The sequence below is a fragment of the Pipistrellus hanaki genome (assembly GCF_964339955.1).
Source record: "Pipistrellus hanaki genome assembly, chromosome: 1".
Taxonomy (NCBI): domain Eukaryota; kingdom Metazoa; phylum Chordata; class Mammalia; order Chiroptera; family Vespertilionidae; genus Pipistrellus; species Pipistrellus hanaki.
Genome location: NC_140503.1, coordinates 89,040,411 through 89,055,813, shown reverse-complemented (window position 1 = coordinate 89,055,813; position 15,403 = coordinate 89,040,411). Strand labels below are relative to the sequence as shown.

Genomic DNA, 15,403 nt, shown 5'->3' with positions numbered 1-15,403 from the left:
TCTAATCACATTTCAAAAGTGTAGTATTTATTAGGTGCACGGTTGCCAAGTACCACTATACAGTATTATATTATTTCTAGAGTCCTGGAGCATGAAATTCTTGAACTGGTGGTGGTGGTGGTGGTGGTGGTGGTGGTTGGTGGTGGAAGAGCGGGGGCAGTCCCTCAGCCCAGCCTGTGACCTCTCTCAGTTGGGATCCCTCAGAGGATGTCTGGGACCCCTTGCTCGCTGCTCCTTAGCGCTGCCATGGCGGCAGGAGAGGCTCCCACTACTGCCACTGCACTCCCAGCCTTGAGCCCAGCTTCTGGCTGAGCGGCCCTCCCCCTGTGGGAACACACTGACCACCAGGGGGCAGCTCCTGCATTGAGTGCACCCTGGTGGTCAGTGTGCATCATAGCGACCAGTCTTCTGGTCATTCCGCCATAACAATTTCTTAGGCTTTTATTATATAAATAATTACAGACATATTTATTTAAATTGTATTTAGTGTTTTATTTCAAGCACTGTATTTTAGAAAATCTTACCCATCATAATGTGTCATGTTTATGTACATGAAACCTATCAGGAATTTTTAGGAGTTCCCATGCTTCATTCTATATATAATTACTATAAATTAATTATTCTAATATTCAGAATCTGTGCATAGCTCTGATGTGTGCAAGTTCCAACTAAAAACTCTCAGAAACAGAAGAAACATCTTTTATAATAAAATCATTCACTAAAAGTGCATATTACAGTATTCCCTTTAAGCTGAATACACTAAATAAGGTTTATTTACTTCTCTGTCAAAATCCCATTAAAATTACAGAATGAAAATTTAAAAACAAATAAATACCTAGCAATGCTTGAAAACAATATAAGGTACCATTACCAAATCAGAAAAGTTGAGAAATTCATGAAAGATGAAATGCATATGGCATCAAGTTAGTGAAGAAATCGGAGCAGAGAACTCAAAACAGATGGACAGCAAGACCATGGTAGAGTGTGAGAAGACCTAGGTCATGCCTTTCCTCCTGAATCTATACAGCGCCAATGAGTCATCTGACCCAAGGACACAGTTTCTACAGATTTTTAAAGCAAGTTAGGGGACGCATCTAAAGATGGCTTTTAGCAAAAGCTGTGAGACCATTAAGAGGTGCAGAGTCAAGATTCAGGCAAATTCTGATCTCTACAGTGGTCATAGATGTTATGGGGAAAAATCCATAAGAAAACAAGATGTTCTTGGAAAGTGAAAACAAGATAGCAAAACTAAAATGGAAGGGGAAAAATTGAATACTAAATTAATAATCTGGAAGGATAAAGTTGAGAAAAGTGTTCATAACATAGAATGGGGGTGGGGTGGGTGGGAAGGAAAATGTGAAAGAAAAAGTAAAGAACCAAGAAATTCTAAGCCAAGATAATTTCAAACCTTAAAGATACCAGGAAGAGCTAATCCATACTTTATTTAAACTTTATCAGAGTAGAAAAAGATTAAATACTTTCTAGTTCACTCCACAAGACAGGATAACTCTAATATCAAAATTGTGCAAGAAGAGCATTAGAAAAAGAAAAAAATATAGACAAATTTTACTTGAGAATTTTGACCTAAAATTACTAAAATAAAACGTTAATAAATTGAATTTAAAATATATTAAAAGAATAGTATATTGTGATGGAATTGATTTTTCCCAAAAAAACTTAATGACAAACACTAGGAAATGTACTCAATACAAATAGATTAAAAGAGGACAATTAGATGATAGTTTTAAAAATTCTGGAAAAAGAATTTGATAAATGCAATAGCCTATTTACTGTAGTAGTGTGTGTGTGTGTGTGTGTGTGTGTGTGTGTAGAATAGCTCTTATTAAATAACCTAGGAATGGAAGGAGAATCCCTTCACTTAATAAAGCTATTATACCAGAAACATCCTGCAAACATTATACTTAATGGTAAAATATAAGAAAAATTTCCTTTAATGTCTGTCATCACTTCTAAAACTCAACATTGTTTTGGAAAACCTGATCAGTGCAATGTAATAACTGGAGGAAGAGAGAAAAGAAAAAAGAGAGAAAGAGCTAAGTATACAAAACCATTAATACTTGAAGGTTAAATGCTTGTGTGTTCTTTGACAATCCAACTGGATACAATAAAAATATACAAAACCCCACAGATTTCCCATATATCAGTGCTAACTATTATAAATGTAACAAACAAGAAGTCATCTACAATAGAAACAATTAAAACAACAAAATAAAATATTTAGTAATTAACAATGAGAAAAATATGAACCCTATGTACAGAAAACTGTAAAAATTTATTGTATCAGGAAAGATGATCAGAATAAATGGTGAAACAAGCCATCTTAAGTAAGAAGACCTGATATAATGATAAAAAATAATATATGCATTCAATGCAATCCCAAATTAATTTCCAAGAATTTTTAAAAACTTGTCAAACTTACTCAAAGTTCAACTAGAAAAGTAAATTCAAGATCCTACATGAGAACGTTTTTTTAAAGTGAAAGTAAACATACCCTACCTTATGTCAAAATGCACAATAAAGCTACAGTCATGGAAACAGTGTACTATTTGATATAGAAATATTTTAAAAGTTTGATGGAGTACATTAGAGCATAGAAATAGACTCACAAAGCAAGTTAGTATATAATAAAGGTAGAAATTCAAATCAGTAAGGAAAGGTGGGTGTACTCAACAAATTGTGTTAGGACAACTGACTACGGATTTTTGGGGAGACATGTTGACAGGTGTTACCACGAGCCCTCTCCCTTCTTAGCCTTCTAACCCAGGATCCTTTATCTGCCAACACTGTTGCTATGCTCCCCAATGCTCCTTGGAAATGTCCCTGACCTGTTGCTCAGAGCCCAAGTTCTGTTTCCAAAAGAGATAATAAGCTATGCATTTAACGATGACTTTCTGCAAACTGTGGGCTTCCTTCCCTTCCTGTGCATTTCACAGAATCTCAGATTATCAGAGGTAATAAGGTATTTGTGGATTATCATGTCACATGCCCTCATTCTACAGCTAAAGGAACTGAGGTCCTTGTTAATAAAGGGACTTGCCTTAGAATACATACCCAATTGTTAGCAGTTGTGGCTGGGTCCCAAGCTCCTGATTTCTAAGGCAATCTTCCCTGCTTTTGCACATTATACTTCCTGTGGCCTCATCTACATGTGGGTAATTTCAGATCAGATAAGGAGACTGACTGGAGAGAAAATTTGCGCCCAGTAAACCACAGAAAAAGAAGCAGAAGTTCAACAAAATTTAATTAAATTACAGACTAAATATAGATTAAACTTGTATTGCTCCAATTGACTAGCCAGACCTTTATACTATCATTTTAATTAAAGCACCGTAGAGAGAGGCTGAGGTCAAACAGAACATAGATCATTTGTCTTTTTGCTTTTGCTCTGAGCTTCCTAATAATATTTCACTGAGTATGTGTGTTAGGGGGTGGGGATTAGGAATAGTACTTGGGGATTGGTAATATGTCATGAAATCATGAAGTTGAGCCTTTTAATATTTTCCTAATGAAAGGAAAATTATTGTAACTATAAACTAAATTTTACTGCTTCAATCATAGTAACTATAAAATAGTCCTCAGACACCTTTCAAGATAGTTGAGAATTACTATTCCAGATAATTTATGTTTATTCCTTTAGAAGTACATTTTAAGAAAAAATAAATTAGAAATTATGTTCTGAAAGACAAAAGTACACAGGTTAGATCAACTGGAGGCCCCATGAGTTATGAGAAAACCTAAAGTGGTGCCATGTTTCCGAAAAGGTCTTAAATAAAAAACCCAGGGGACAAAGTAAAAGTGAAAACAAGACCAAATGCACCAGACGGGTTGCGAAAAAACAAAAAGACAAAACAAAACAAAAAACAAAAAAACAACCCCTTGATCTAGCTGGATAGATTTAGCAGCTCAGAAGAGAATTAAAGGAGAAAAATGTACAGCAAGAATAAGTGAAACTGAAACAACGGTAAAAGAAAATGCACAACAATAGCGCCCAACCTCAGCTGCAAACAAGTAAAGGTTATGCGGATTCTCAAGCAGTCACAGTACTGCAACCACCCAGCTTTGTGCTGGGCAAATACATCACAGCAAAGGCACATGGCACCAAGCAACTTTTGGCCAGAGATTTCACGCTGAGAAATGTAAGACCCAGGAGCATTTAAGGAATTCTCGATCTTGCCAGGCAGCCATCCTTCTGTCCTAAAGCCACGTGACAAGTGATCCCAAATACCACTTTGCCTTTTCAGCATCTGTTGTCTAAATCAGTGTAGAAACTGGAAGGACAAACTCTGAATTTTGGCCCTTAGCAAAAGGGTACATTTTAGTGTCATAATGACAGTCTTGGCAGAACAAGACATTCTTACTTGAAATGTCTCTGCCATTCTGAGAGCTTTGTCCACCGTAACCTAGTCTGGCTCAATCGAAGGGACCGGTAGCCCTAAATTTTAAGTACACAGGCAACGCTGTGAAAACTCAAACAACAAACTGTTTCTTGGAAATCACACGTTATGAATGGTTGTCTCAGACCATTTTTCAGCGCTTTAAAAGGTTTCATTTTAATTGTGTGTGTGTTTTTTATTTTAATTTAATTTACCAAAATATTCTTCTCAAAATTAGTATTTTGAGAAATTTTATTATTTTTTTTTTATCTAAATGAAACTTGATCAAAGCAAAATTGCCTTTGGGTACAGTATATATACACTGTTTTATATATATTAATATGTATTAATATATATGCTGTATTATATATTCACATATAATGGTACCAAACAGGGAACACATTCTTTTTGTCAAAAATGTCCATCTTGGTCACTGTGCCAAAGATGCTTCAAAGCACTGAAGTCAGTGGGCAAGAGGCTGTTTTGACCCGACCTGCAGTTCCGTGATTGTGGGAGGCACAGCATGCACTGAGAACAGAGAACAGCCTGGCCACAGTGCCATCGTTAAGGTATTACAAATCTGTGCCATAGTAAGTTTTTCCTTGGTGCACTCAGTGAAGTGCCTCACCTGAGGAAGTGTTAAAGGTGATGTTGACACTGAAACACATCAGTGTGTCCTGCACCACGATGTCCTACTGGGCACAAAAAAATGCTTCACAATTGGCTCTTTCGACTGGACAGACTCAAAATTGTTAAAAGTAGATGATTGATGTTACTACTTAAGACTGAGACTAATCTATCTTTCCAGCACCACTTTCCAAGTGGGTTGTCATTATCACTCACATTTTTTTCTGACCACCTTCAGGTAATGACTCAAGGTCTCCAGTGTGTGCACAAGGCAGAGGGAAGATACCATTGAGGTCATTTCCAAAAGCTGCTTTCCCCAGCTATGTTCAATTTCTATTACTTACGCCTACCACATGACTCAGTCTCACACACACACACACACACACACACGCGCGCGCACACACACACACACACACACACACACACACACACATCCCACAGGAGTATTAACTGTTTGGGATCTTTTGGGGATCTTCTGCAAACCATGTAATTTTCCCTTAGGATAATCCCCAGGTGTATGTCTATTACAACCTACCACCTATCAACATGTGTGAAGATCTTTCTACTGCAGCTATTAAAGAGAGACTTTTTAAAAAAAATGCATCCACACCTTGCCTAAATTCTCAAAAATTCAACACTGGCGATTTAAATATTTTTAAAGTAGAAAAATATTGCCTGAAAATGCCAAAAGCAATTAGACTTACTGTTCTGGGGCCGGGCACATCTCCACCAGACCAAACAGCTCATATCCAAAGACCCAACAATGTTGATGCTTTCAGAAGAGCCCAAAGCAATTTTCTGATCTGCAAATTAAAGGACTGAGTAGAGGACCCTTTAAAACTTAGGGCTGTATTTATAAAATCCTTGGCTATTTCCCTTTTTAGTTATGACAAAAAATAGAGAAGTTGCATAAAAAAGAAGAAATGGGGGGGGAGGGAAGGTTATTATGCAGGGGCTATTTAAACATGCCATCTAACCTGAAAACTTAAAAAAAAATAAAGTTTTGTGAAAGAAACTGAGCAAAATGGATAACATCATTATTACATTGATTTCTCAAAACACAATTATAAATTATATAAATACTAATAGAAAACAAGAACACAAATTTCCCAAATTGAAAAGTACAAAAATTCTGAACTGGATGAAAACAGTATTTACCTGAGTAAAAACTCAACTACATCAAAAAGACAAATTTTGACCTGGAAAAGTATCTGTTTAATTTTAGAAACAAAGTAGGGAGGCAGAAAGGAAAAACTAACTGCAATGAACCAAAAAAGAAAGAAATGAAGGAAACCACTTCCGTATTCATTAAGTAGATTGCCTTGTTATTTTCACAGACAGTAAAACCTTTTATATCCTTTTTAGTACGGGACTGGAGAGGTGTCAACAGATCTTATTTGGTCTTGTCGGTGTGTAAAGAGTTTACAAACATGACTAAATTTAGAATTAGAGAGATTTATGCACCTATATTCATTATGCATAGGAGAAGGAGAAAAGGGAGCCCTTTATGCCAACTTTGAGTTTGGCTTGATTTTTCCTAACTTATATAGAAGCCCTAAGGAATTAAAAAAAAAATCTCTGAATGGAAATACTGACACAGTCTTAAATATAATGACATGAACAAGCACTTCTATGAAATTGTACCAGGATGTGACTGATAGCTCTAGTAAGTTGGAAATTCATGGAGTATCAGAAAATCAATTGCAATTGATTTAATGCCAGTAGACAGTAATGCCAAAATATAGTGAATACACTGCAGAATCAAAATTTCATGTTGATAAATTTGTTATTTTTTTTACAGGAAAATATGTATAAAATGTGTGGGATCTTTAGTCTCATGAGAGGAGGAAAGAGAAAATTTAAAATTTCTGTCTAGACTCTCTCCAGTTCTATCATATGATTAAAAAATACTTGTCCTGGCTGGTGTGGCTCAGTTGGTTAAGTGTAGTCCTCCGTGTGGAAAGGTTGCCAGTTTGATTCCTAGTCAGGGCACATGTTGGGTTGTGGGCTCGATCCCCAGTGCAGGGAGCAGGGAACGTGCAGGATGCAGCTGACTGATGTTGCTCTCACATCAATGTTTCTTTCTCCCTTCCTCTCTTTCTCTAAAACTCAATTAAAAAGCTTTAAAAATAATAAAAATACTGATTCTGAAAAAGTTAAAGCTGTCATGCAAACTGAAAGTGAGTATGGAAAAGTGTTAAATCAGCAGGTCTAAATCTGTGCTTTGTTTCTTAAGTCTCACCTTCGAGGCTGTGCACTCAGTATGCACAAAAGTATCATTACTTAGTGAAGTAGAAATCACTAAGGCTCCACTTATTTTTGTCTAGCTGCTATCCTTTCTATTCTTTGGTGGATTTTATCACCCTTATATTTTCTTGAAAGTCACTCTTTTACTTAAAATTCTGTTTAATTTCATTTTATATTTTCTAAGTTTTAAAATTTTTAATCTCTTAAACATCTCATTATTTTGAACTTCATTTTAAGTTTTCCCCTCTGGTTTTAACTTTTCTTTTTTGACCCACTTAAAGTTATTTAGGACCATTTTCTTTCTCATGTCATGTTCACAAAGATAAACAAATACATATGTACATTAAAATGTCTTCTATGACTTAAGAGATAGACTAAGTAAATAAAAAACAACAACATTAACTCATTCATTTAAGAAACAGTTATAGAGCAAATATGTGAAAGATACTGTATTAAGGACTCCGGGGGGCGGGGGGGGACTATAAAAACGAATAAACTGCCATTTCGGCACTTCAACAAGCTTTAATATGTACAAGGCAGTGGAAATCAGCACAAAAGAAGAAAAAAGATGTAGTTGCATTTTAGAAAGCAATTTGTCTAATTCACACAAATGTGAAATCAGTGTTATGTCATGCTAGGTACCACTGGGAGGAAATACACCATAAAAGGTCAAACACAGTCCTAAAAAATGTAGACATTTTGTCAACTGAGCTGCCATATACTTTCCGTTTGTTTGTAAGTCACGTTGTTAAAAGGGGCTGTGAGTCTCAGCGTCTATAATTACATTTTGTGAGGCTCTCACATGATACCAAACAACAAAAACCCCAGAAGGAGCCAGCAAACTGCTCATGCTAATATTTTCTATTTTGGTCTGCCATTAATCTCTCAGTTTTTAACAGTAGGTGGAAAACATAAATGTTTCCTTTAAATTCTGCAAGTAAATCCATAAAAATACTTACCTTTTTCAAAAATCAAGCTAATTTTAATTTCAGAAATAATCCATGTGTTTTCCCATCACCATCACTGATAAATATTGAAGACTCTCTGGTATTTAGAACAATGCTTAACTTTTTATAATTCTATAGTAACCCCATGCCTATCCAGCAGACAGAATTTCTTGAAATCTCATTTAAAAGATTGCTGGTTTAAAGCAAGTAATTAGAAAAGATCCCTTTTTAAAAGACAATCAGAAAGTCACCATTTTTATATTCAAAGGAGTTAGAGGCAAGTTTAGGGTTGTGGTTATCCTAAAGTTACAGAGTTGAAAGGATGGAACAACATATAAAAAGCAATAGGAAGGAGATTAGAGAAGAGAGACATTGATGCACACCCCACATGCTATGTTTAATACTGTAAGTTTAGGAGAGCAGAAATCCTACATTTTAAAAATTGGTCTTACATTTCTATTTAGAAATTTCATTTATGTGGAATGCCTTATTCGTAGATGATGTTTAAAAGGAGTACGTGTATTTTTGTAGTAAAGATACAAGAAATTGGGTAACCTTTCAAGTACCCTAGCTGGGCTGCTGATAGAGGGTTTCAGGGTTCTCTCTGTTGGAGAAGCTTGACAGTCATGTATTTGCATGTCAGGGAAAGAGTATCTGGAATAATCCAAAGCACAATTCTTTCACTAAAGTCAAGTAAGTGACAAGCACAAAAAGGGAAATAAAAGTTTTTTGTTTTTTTTTAAAGTATAGAAAATAGACTTACTGATCAACCCCAAAGAAAAGCCTAGCATATGCAGTTGACCCTTTTACAACTTGGAGGTTAGGGGGCTCCAAAGCCCCATGCAGTCAAACATCCACATATAACTGTAGCTCCCCCAAAAATTCACTATTAGTAGTCTACTGTTGACTGGAACCCTTACCAATAACATAAACAGTTGATTAACACGTAATTTTTATGTATGTGTATTATATACTGTATTCTTACAATAAAATGAGGTAAAGAAAATAAAATGTTAAGAAAATCACACAAAAGAGGAAATATATTTATGGTGTTTATTGAAAAAAATCCACATATAAGTGGACTTGTGCAGTTCAAACCCACGTTGTTCAAGGTCAACGGTACACAGAAACATACCATCCTTAACATTTGGCTTTTAAGGAAGTCTTCTCTCAAATGCCATGTGACTTTCTTTAGGCTAAAGAGAAGCTAAAATTGATGAAACATAAACTAGGAGTGATTATTCACTGTTCAAAAAATGTATGCTGAAGCATCTCTTTGAGTCTTTCTTCTGCTTCATTCAATTACAATTTCTGTGATGAGTAGGCTAGCACAAAACCTAGGGCTCCAGTGAGCATACAACAGGGCCTGTGGGGACTGAGTCTCAACAAACATTTTTGTGTTGAATGAATGCACAAAAGAACGCCTCATATATGAATGGATTGTGTTCCTGAAAACTACCTGTTAACTCAGTTATTTAGAACTGAGAATGTAATTCTCCAAACAAACTATGCTATAAAATAAGGGTAAATCCCAGGCTAATTCAATGGTTCATGAAGTCACGCACATACTTAAATTTTGCTACCACTGATACCAGCTTAAATTCTAAAGTATATGATGTACAAGAAGAGAGGAAAAAAGGAACATCTCTTCCTTTGTGGGTCATCACTAGCCAAGAAAAAATATTTGGAAATGGTATTTAGCCTTTGTCATTCTCCCAAATTTCTTTCTACTTCCTAGTTCCTCTTTCCTCAGTCACCAAAAAGCCTTATTCTCTTATTTTGCTCCAACTGTGGCAAGTCATCCAATGGATTCTATCTACCCCCCAAAGTGTTCATGTACCAAATAAATGACCTTTTCCCCCCTCTCAATAAAAATCTCTATTTCTTCAGGGATATTCGCTTCAGTCAAGTAGACACCAGGTGTGTATTATTAAGAAGGATTTTAGACAGTTTAACAAGATGAAGTCTTGTGGGAGATGTTAAATTTATGAATTCTACACCAGCAGAGCCGTAGGGCTCAGAATGTACTAGCCACTTAAAAGTTGATCATTTGTGAGCTGCAAAAAGAAAGAACAGAATAGGGAATTGTCCTCAAGCCAAGCAAAAGAAGAGGGGGAAGTCACACATTTTATTTCAAGATTTGCCTGATTTTTCCCTGATACCAAGGCCTGGAGGTCAGTTTGTAAATGGGAATTCATTCTACCAAATATCTGAAAACTGTCATCTGTTAATCCAACATTATGAAAATGAATTCTAATTTTAATATGGATGACTTAATTCAACAGATAGCACTGAGTGACTAAATTTTCTTGAGTATAACTTAATTATATTTAAAAGCAATGACCTTAATAATTCTGATCACCTCTAGTGTTATAATTGCTGCTGTCAGAAATGTTTTAACCAGTATTTACTGAGTTATATAAATAACCAATATTTATTATGCCCCTCAAAAAAAAAAAAAAGAACATTTTCCCCCCCTGCATGTTGTAGGAGACTGCAGATTACAGAAAAACATTTAGTGCCTGCATAAAATCAATGAAAACATGTTTGTATCTACTTTGATGGTATCTAGTAATATCTTCAATTAGAATTACTACTTTATAACCTTCTAGGTTTCTCCCTGTTAAAACTTAACAAAAACCAGTGAAATTAAATTCAGTGATACATTATCCTTCAAAACACAAATTCCTTTAAAATGCATCATGAAATAGCAACTCTTTTACAAAAAAATGGATGAAAAAATAGATACTTTTTTTTTAGCACAGACAAACTAATAAATTGTATTTAAAGGTGATCCATTATTGAAAAGAATTTAAAATTCAAAATATTTGTACTACTATAGAACTGGGAAGGGGAGTGGTGTTAATAGCAGGCTTAGAAGATTTCTATTTAGGTGAGGAAAAAAAAAAAAAAGTTACAACCAGAAGGAATTAAAGGAATTCAGAGTAAGTCTGTATGCCAGAGAAAACCACAGCAATTGCTCAGAAAGTATTTATTAAAATCCCCTGTTCTGCTCCTTATGCAAGAGTGATAACCCAGCTGCAGCTCTATGGCCGCTCAGTTCCCATAGAGGACGACACCATTTATAAAACCCCAGAAGTTTACGTGTCTAGGCTGCTTTTCCATTGCTTGAGAAACTAAAAAAATACGTTTTTATTTAAAAATAGAACTTGGCCAATGGAATGTTTTAGTAGAAATAAATGTCCAAGATATTTAACTTTGAAAAGCATCAAATATACAGGCATGCTATTCCTGCTTTGATTTTTTATTTTATTTCCTCTGAAAAGCATGCATTTTCAAAGGACTCAGTACACTGGGTAAATTTTATAAAAATATGACCTTGTTTTTTTCTGGGCAACAGAAAGAAATTTATAAGGAATTAAAAAAAATTGTAGACCTTCAATTACCTAATCAAAATTAATTTTCATTATTTTCAAAAGTCTTTTTTGTTTATACATACTTGTATTGTTATAATTGTATTCAGTGTTCCACAATTTTAAATTGTTTTTCACATAACATCACATTATCAATATTTCTCATGTTGTTTCATAGTCAATATCAGTATCATAAATAACAATTTTGATTTTTATGCTATTCTAATCTAGTTTGGGATTTGGATGACATTCACATTTTAAAAACTGAGACACTTCCCATAATTTTATGTTTCAGAGGAAATATGTAAAGCACGGAAATTAATTATTTCTTCAAAGTTTGAAAGAAATCCAATGAATCTATCAAATCATGTGTTTAGGGAGGTAGATTTACTAAAACCTTAATTTTTCCTGAATTAGTGATAATTTACAACTTTTCTCATTATGAGTTTATAATTTAATTTATGTGGATAATAGCAACTCAATTCACCTGCATACGCGCATACAGTATTATGTCAACTATTATTCATAGTATTTCATCATAATTTTAATAATATTGCTTAATACCTATATGATTGCTTTGCTATATCTCCTTTCTCATTTCCAACTTTACTCAGTACAAATTTTTGCTTATCTCTTTTACTATTGCTTTCAAAGAGTTACCTACCTCTTGATTCTTTTATCTATTTTTAGCTTTCCTTTTTATCTTTTTTAAAAATTCTTTTCAATTATCTGTACTTGAATAAGTTATTTTCCTTTCTCTGTAAATTAACATTCATAAAGTTCTAAATTACTTGCAAGTTCTGCTCTAGTCATATGAGTTAGATGTTAATGTGTAGTTTTAAATTATTTGTTATTAGATAAATAGTCTTTTATTGCATTTTTTACTTCTTCCTACACCCAATCATTATTTATAAGACTGTTTGGAGTTATTTTTATTGTTGGAATTGGAGATGCAAACAAAAATGATATTAAGTCTTTAAAAGTATATTGAGATTTTTCTCTGAATCTTCAGAGTTAATGTACACATTTATAGACACTTGAAAATCAGATTTCTGACTAGATAATTTGAAGAGTATATTAAACAAGCCAAATTTAAATTCCTCTATGAAGCCGGTCACATATCAGCCTCCTTGATATGCTAAGAACTAAATGCAGTAACATTTGGATAGCATTTAGCATACAGCCTAGCATATCAGAACTACTCAGTAAAATGACGGTGGCTGCATGTGTAATCATAACAGGAAAGCTGAGTTGTGCTTACGTTAGTATGTGTAATAGCAACAGTAATGGTAGTCTAAGTAGTACGGGGTAGTTACATCCCTCCTACCTGCTGTGCCGGCTCACCCGTACTATAGCTCTGGAGCAGAATAAGCTAACCGTGTGTTCTAGGGCTGGATTTTCTTATTTATGACATAATGTGGCTGGACTAGATGCTTTCTGAAGTTATCTTCAGGACCCAAACTCTATTTCCACCAGATATAGGTGGCACATATCCTTTGTTCTGAAGCTACTTGCTCAAACACTGTGTGATCAAAGTTCTCAGGGAACTAAAGTCAAGACAGAAAATTTCACCAAACTCACTACTCCATCTGAATGTTTTGAACAAGTAGGAATCGATTCATTATTTCTGAAATACAAATAAAATTTCCAAAGCAATTTAAGCCAGATACTACTCCATCACAGAAGTCTTGGTACCCATGATAATTTGTGTTTATTTTCCATTGTTACTAGCAAACAAAGAATTTAAGAGAAAACATGGAATACAGAGTATTAGCATGTCTGACTATGGAATCCAGAACTTCCTCCATTAATATTTATTGATAAAAACAAAAATATATTTCCTCTAAGAATGTTTATCATTATGGTTAAAAATTATTATTAAGAACAAAAATTCTTTTTTAAAAAATATATTTTATTGATATTTTACAGAGAGGAAGGGAGAGAGATAGAGAGCTAGAAACGTCAATGAGAGAGTAACATCGACCAGCTGCCTCTTGCACACCCCCTACAGGGGATGTGCCCGCAACCAAGGTACATGCCCTTGACCGGAATCGAACCCGGGACCCTTCAGTCCGCAGACCGATGCTCTACCACTGAGCCAAACTGGTTTCGGCAAGAACAAAAATTCTTATCATTGTTACTAAGAATGAAAATTTCCCATCATCTACTACGAGGCTCTCTGGTAATTAAAATAAAAACAAAAACATTAAAACCTTATTATAGGTAATCTATGAATACCCTAATGCAAAAGCAATAAAACCATGGCTTTATATCTGCCGAAATAAATGCCTCTGCTGCCGTTCTAATGTTTTAAACAAGGTACAAAAAGCAGACTTACCCGTGCGGTAGACAAAGTTGCCTTCGGTTTCCGACGATGAAGGAGACACTAATTCTTCCTCAAATTCATTGGAACTAAAAGATCCTGAATGGTTTCTTTGCCTTGTTTTTCCCATCATGGCAGCGTTTGTGGCCATGACATGCCTCAAAGAGTCGTTAAGATAACGGTTCAATAAGCTGCTCTTGTATTTTGGGGGTGACACGTAGTCCTCATTGATCCGTGACTCTGGCCTCACCCCTGCCTTTATGACCGAGCTCTCATTTTTAATCACAGGATGGTGAACGGGATTATTATAACCCCCTTCGTTCATGTGGCTTCTGGGAGGGTTTTCTCCATCTAAAAGGGAAAAAATGTATTACTATGTAGGACTTGCATGTGCTTTTCCCCAGCCACCCAACTGTTACGTTTAATCATTAAAAATATAGGTAAAGAAAGAATATTTAAAGTGTATACAATTATCTTTTATATTCAAGATTAGTTTTTAGACAAAGAAAAGGAGGAGTCTTTGTGATCTCTCCCTATGGTATTTCAATTTTAATAATTTTCACAGAAAATGTTATTCTGACACACAATGAGTTATAAACAAGAAGAAACAGCCATTGTCATTTCTAATATTATAAAAGTGAAAAAGGAGCCATTAGGGTACCACCATATTTTGTGGGGTTGACCTTAAAAATAGCAATTGAGGTAGACTTATAATAAAGGCAAAGCCAATAAAGCAAAATAAAAATATGAACAAACCTTCAGAACACGAATCGTCGCTGCTTACACTAAGCCGCTCAGCATTTCCTTGAACATACTTGTTGTACAACTTTATTCTTAAAGCCCAGCTTAAATCTGGCTGTCGGACAGTATTCTTAAGTCGACGTCTTGCATTAGCAAACCAATTTGACACCTAAGAAAGTATTATTTCTTAATTAACAAAACAAAAAATTACCCATCATACAATTACTTTCCCATAAAGGACCTAAGCCTCTTTCAGTATCTCTGATCACTAAATATCCTCAGGGTAGAACAGTGTTAGACACTCCTTCCATTCACTCATTCATTCATTCAACAAACATGCCGAGTGCTAACTGCAGAGATTGAGCACTTACTATATTCTGGGAATTTAAAAAATGAAGATGCCTTGCCACCAAATTTTCAGTCTAATAGGAGAGGTAGAAGAGTATACAAACAAGTCTAATTACAGTATGGGAAAGGATGGGAAGAATAGCTTAAGATGCATTAAAATAAAATGATACAGGCCCTTGTTGGTGTGCTAAATGGGTAGAGCATTGCCAGCTACACCAAAATGTCTCCAGTTTGATTCCTGGTCAAGGACACATAACTGGATTGTAGGTCCCATCCCTGGCCCTAGTAGGTGCAAGTGCAGGAGGCAACCAATCCATGTGTCTCTTTCACATTAATCTCTCTCCCCCTATCTCCCTCTTTTTCCCCTCCTTTAGTCCCTCCCTCCACTTTCTTTAAAAATAG

At 35.1% G+C, this 15,403-nt stretch overlaps 1 protein-coding gene across 3 annotated transcripts in view; it reads right to left on the bottom strand.

Moving 5' to 3' along the window:
* The window catches only part of MKX (mohawk homeobox), a 73,222-nt gene that overhangs the window by 44,684 nt on the left and 13,135 nt on the right, over positions 1 to 15,403 (bottom strand). For all 3 annotated transcript variants that reach the window (XM_084876254.1, XM_084876256.1, XM_084876255.1), the window contains exons 4-5: positions 14,669 to 14,822; positions 13,928 to 14,263 (exon numbers count right to left, since the gene is read on the bottom strand). In XM_084876254.1, coding sequence (XP_084732380.1) covers positions 13,928 to 14,263; positions 14,669 to 14,822 — 490 coding nt within the window. The remainder of the gene's footprint in view (positions 1 to 13,927; positions 14,264 to 14,668; positions 14,823 to 15,403) is intronic.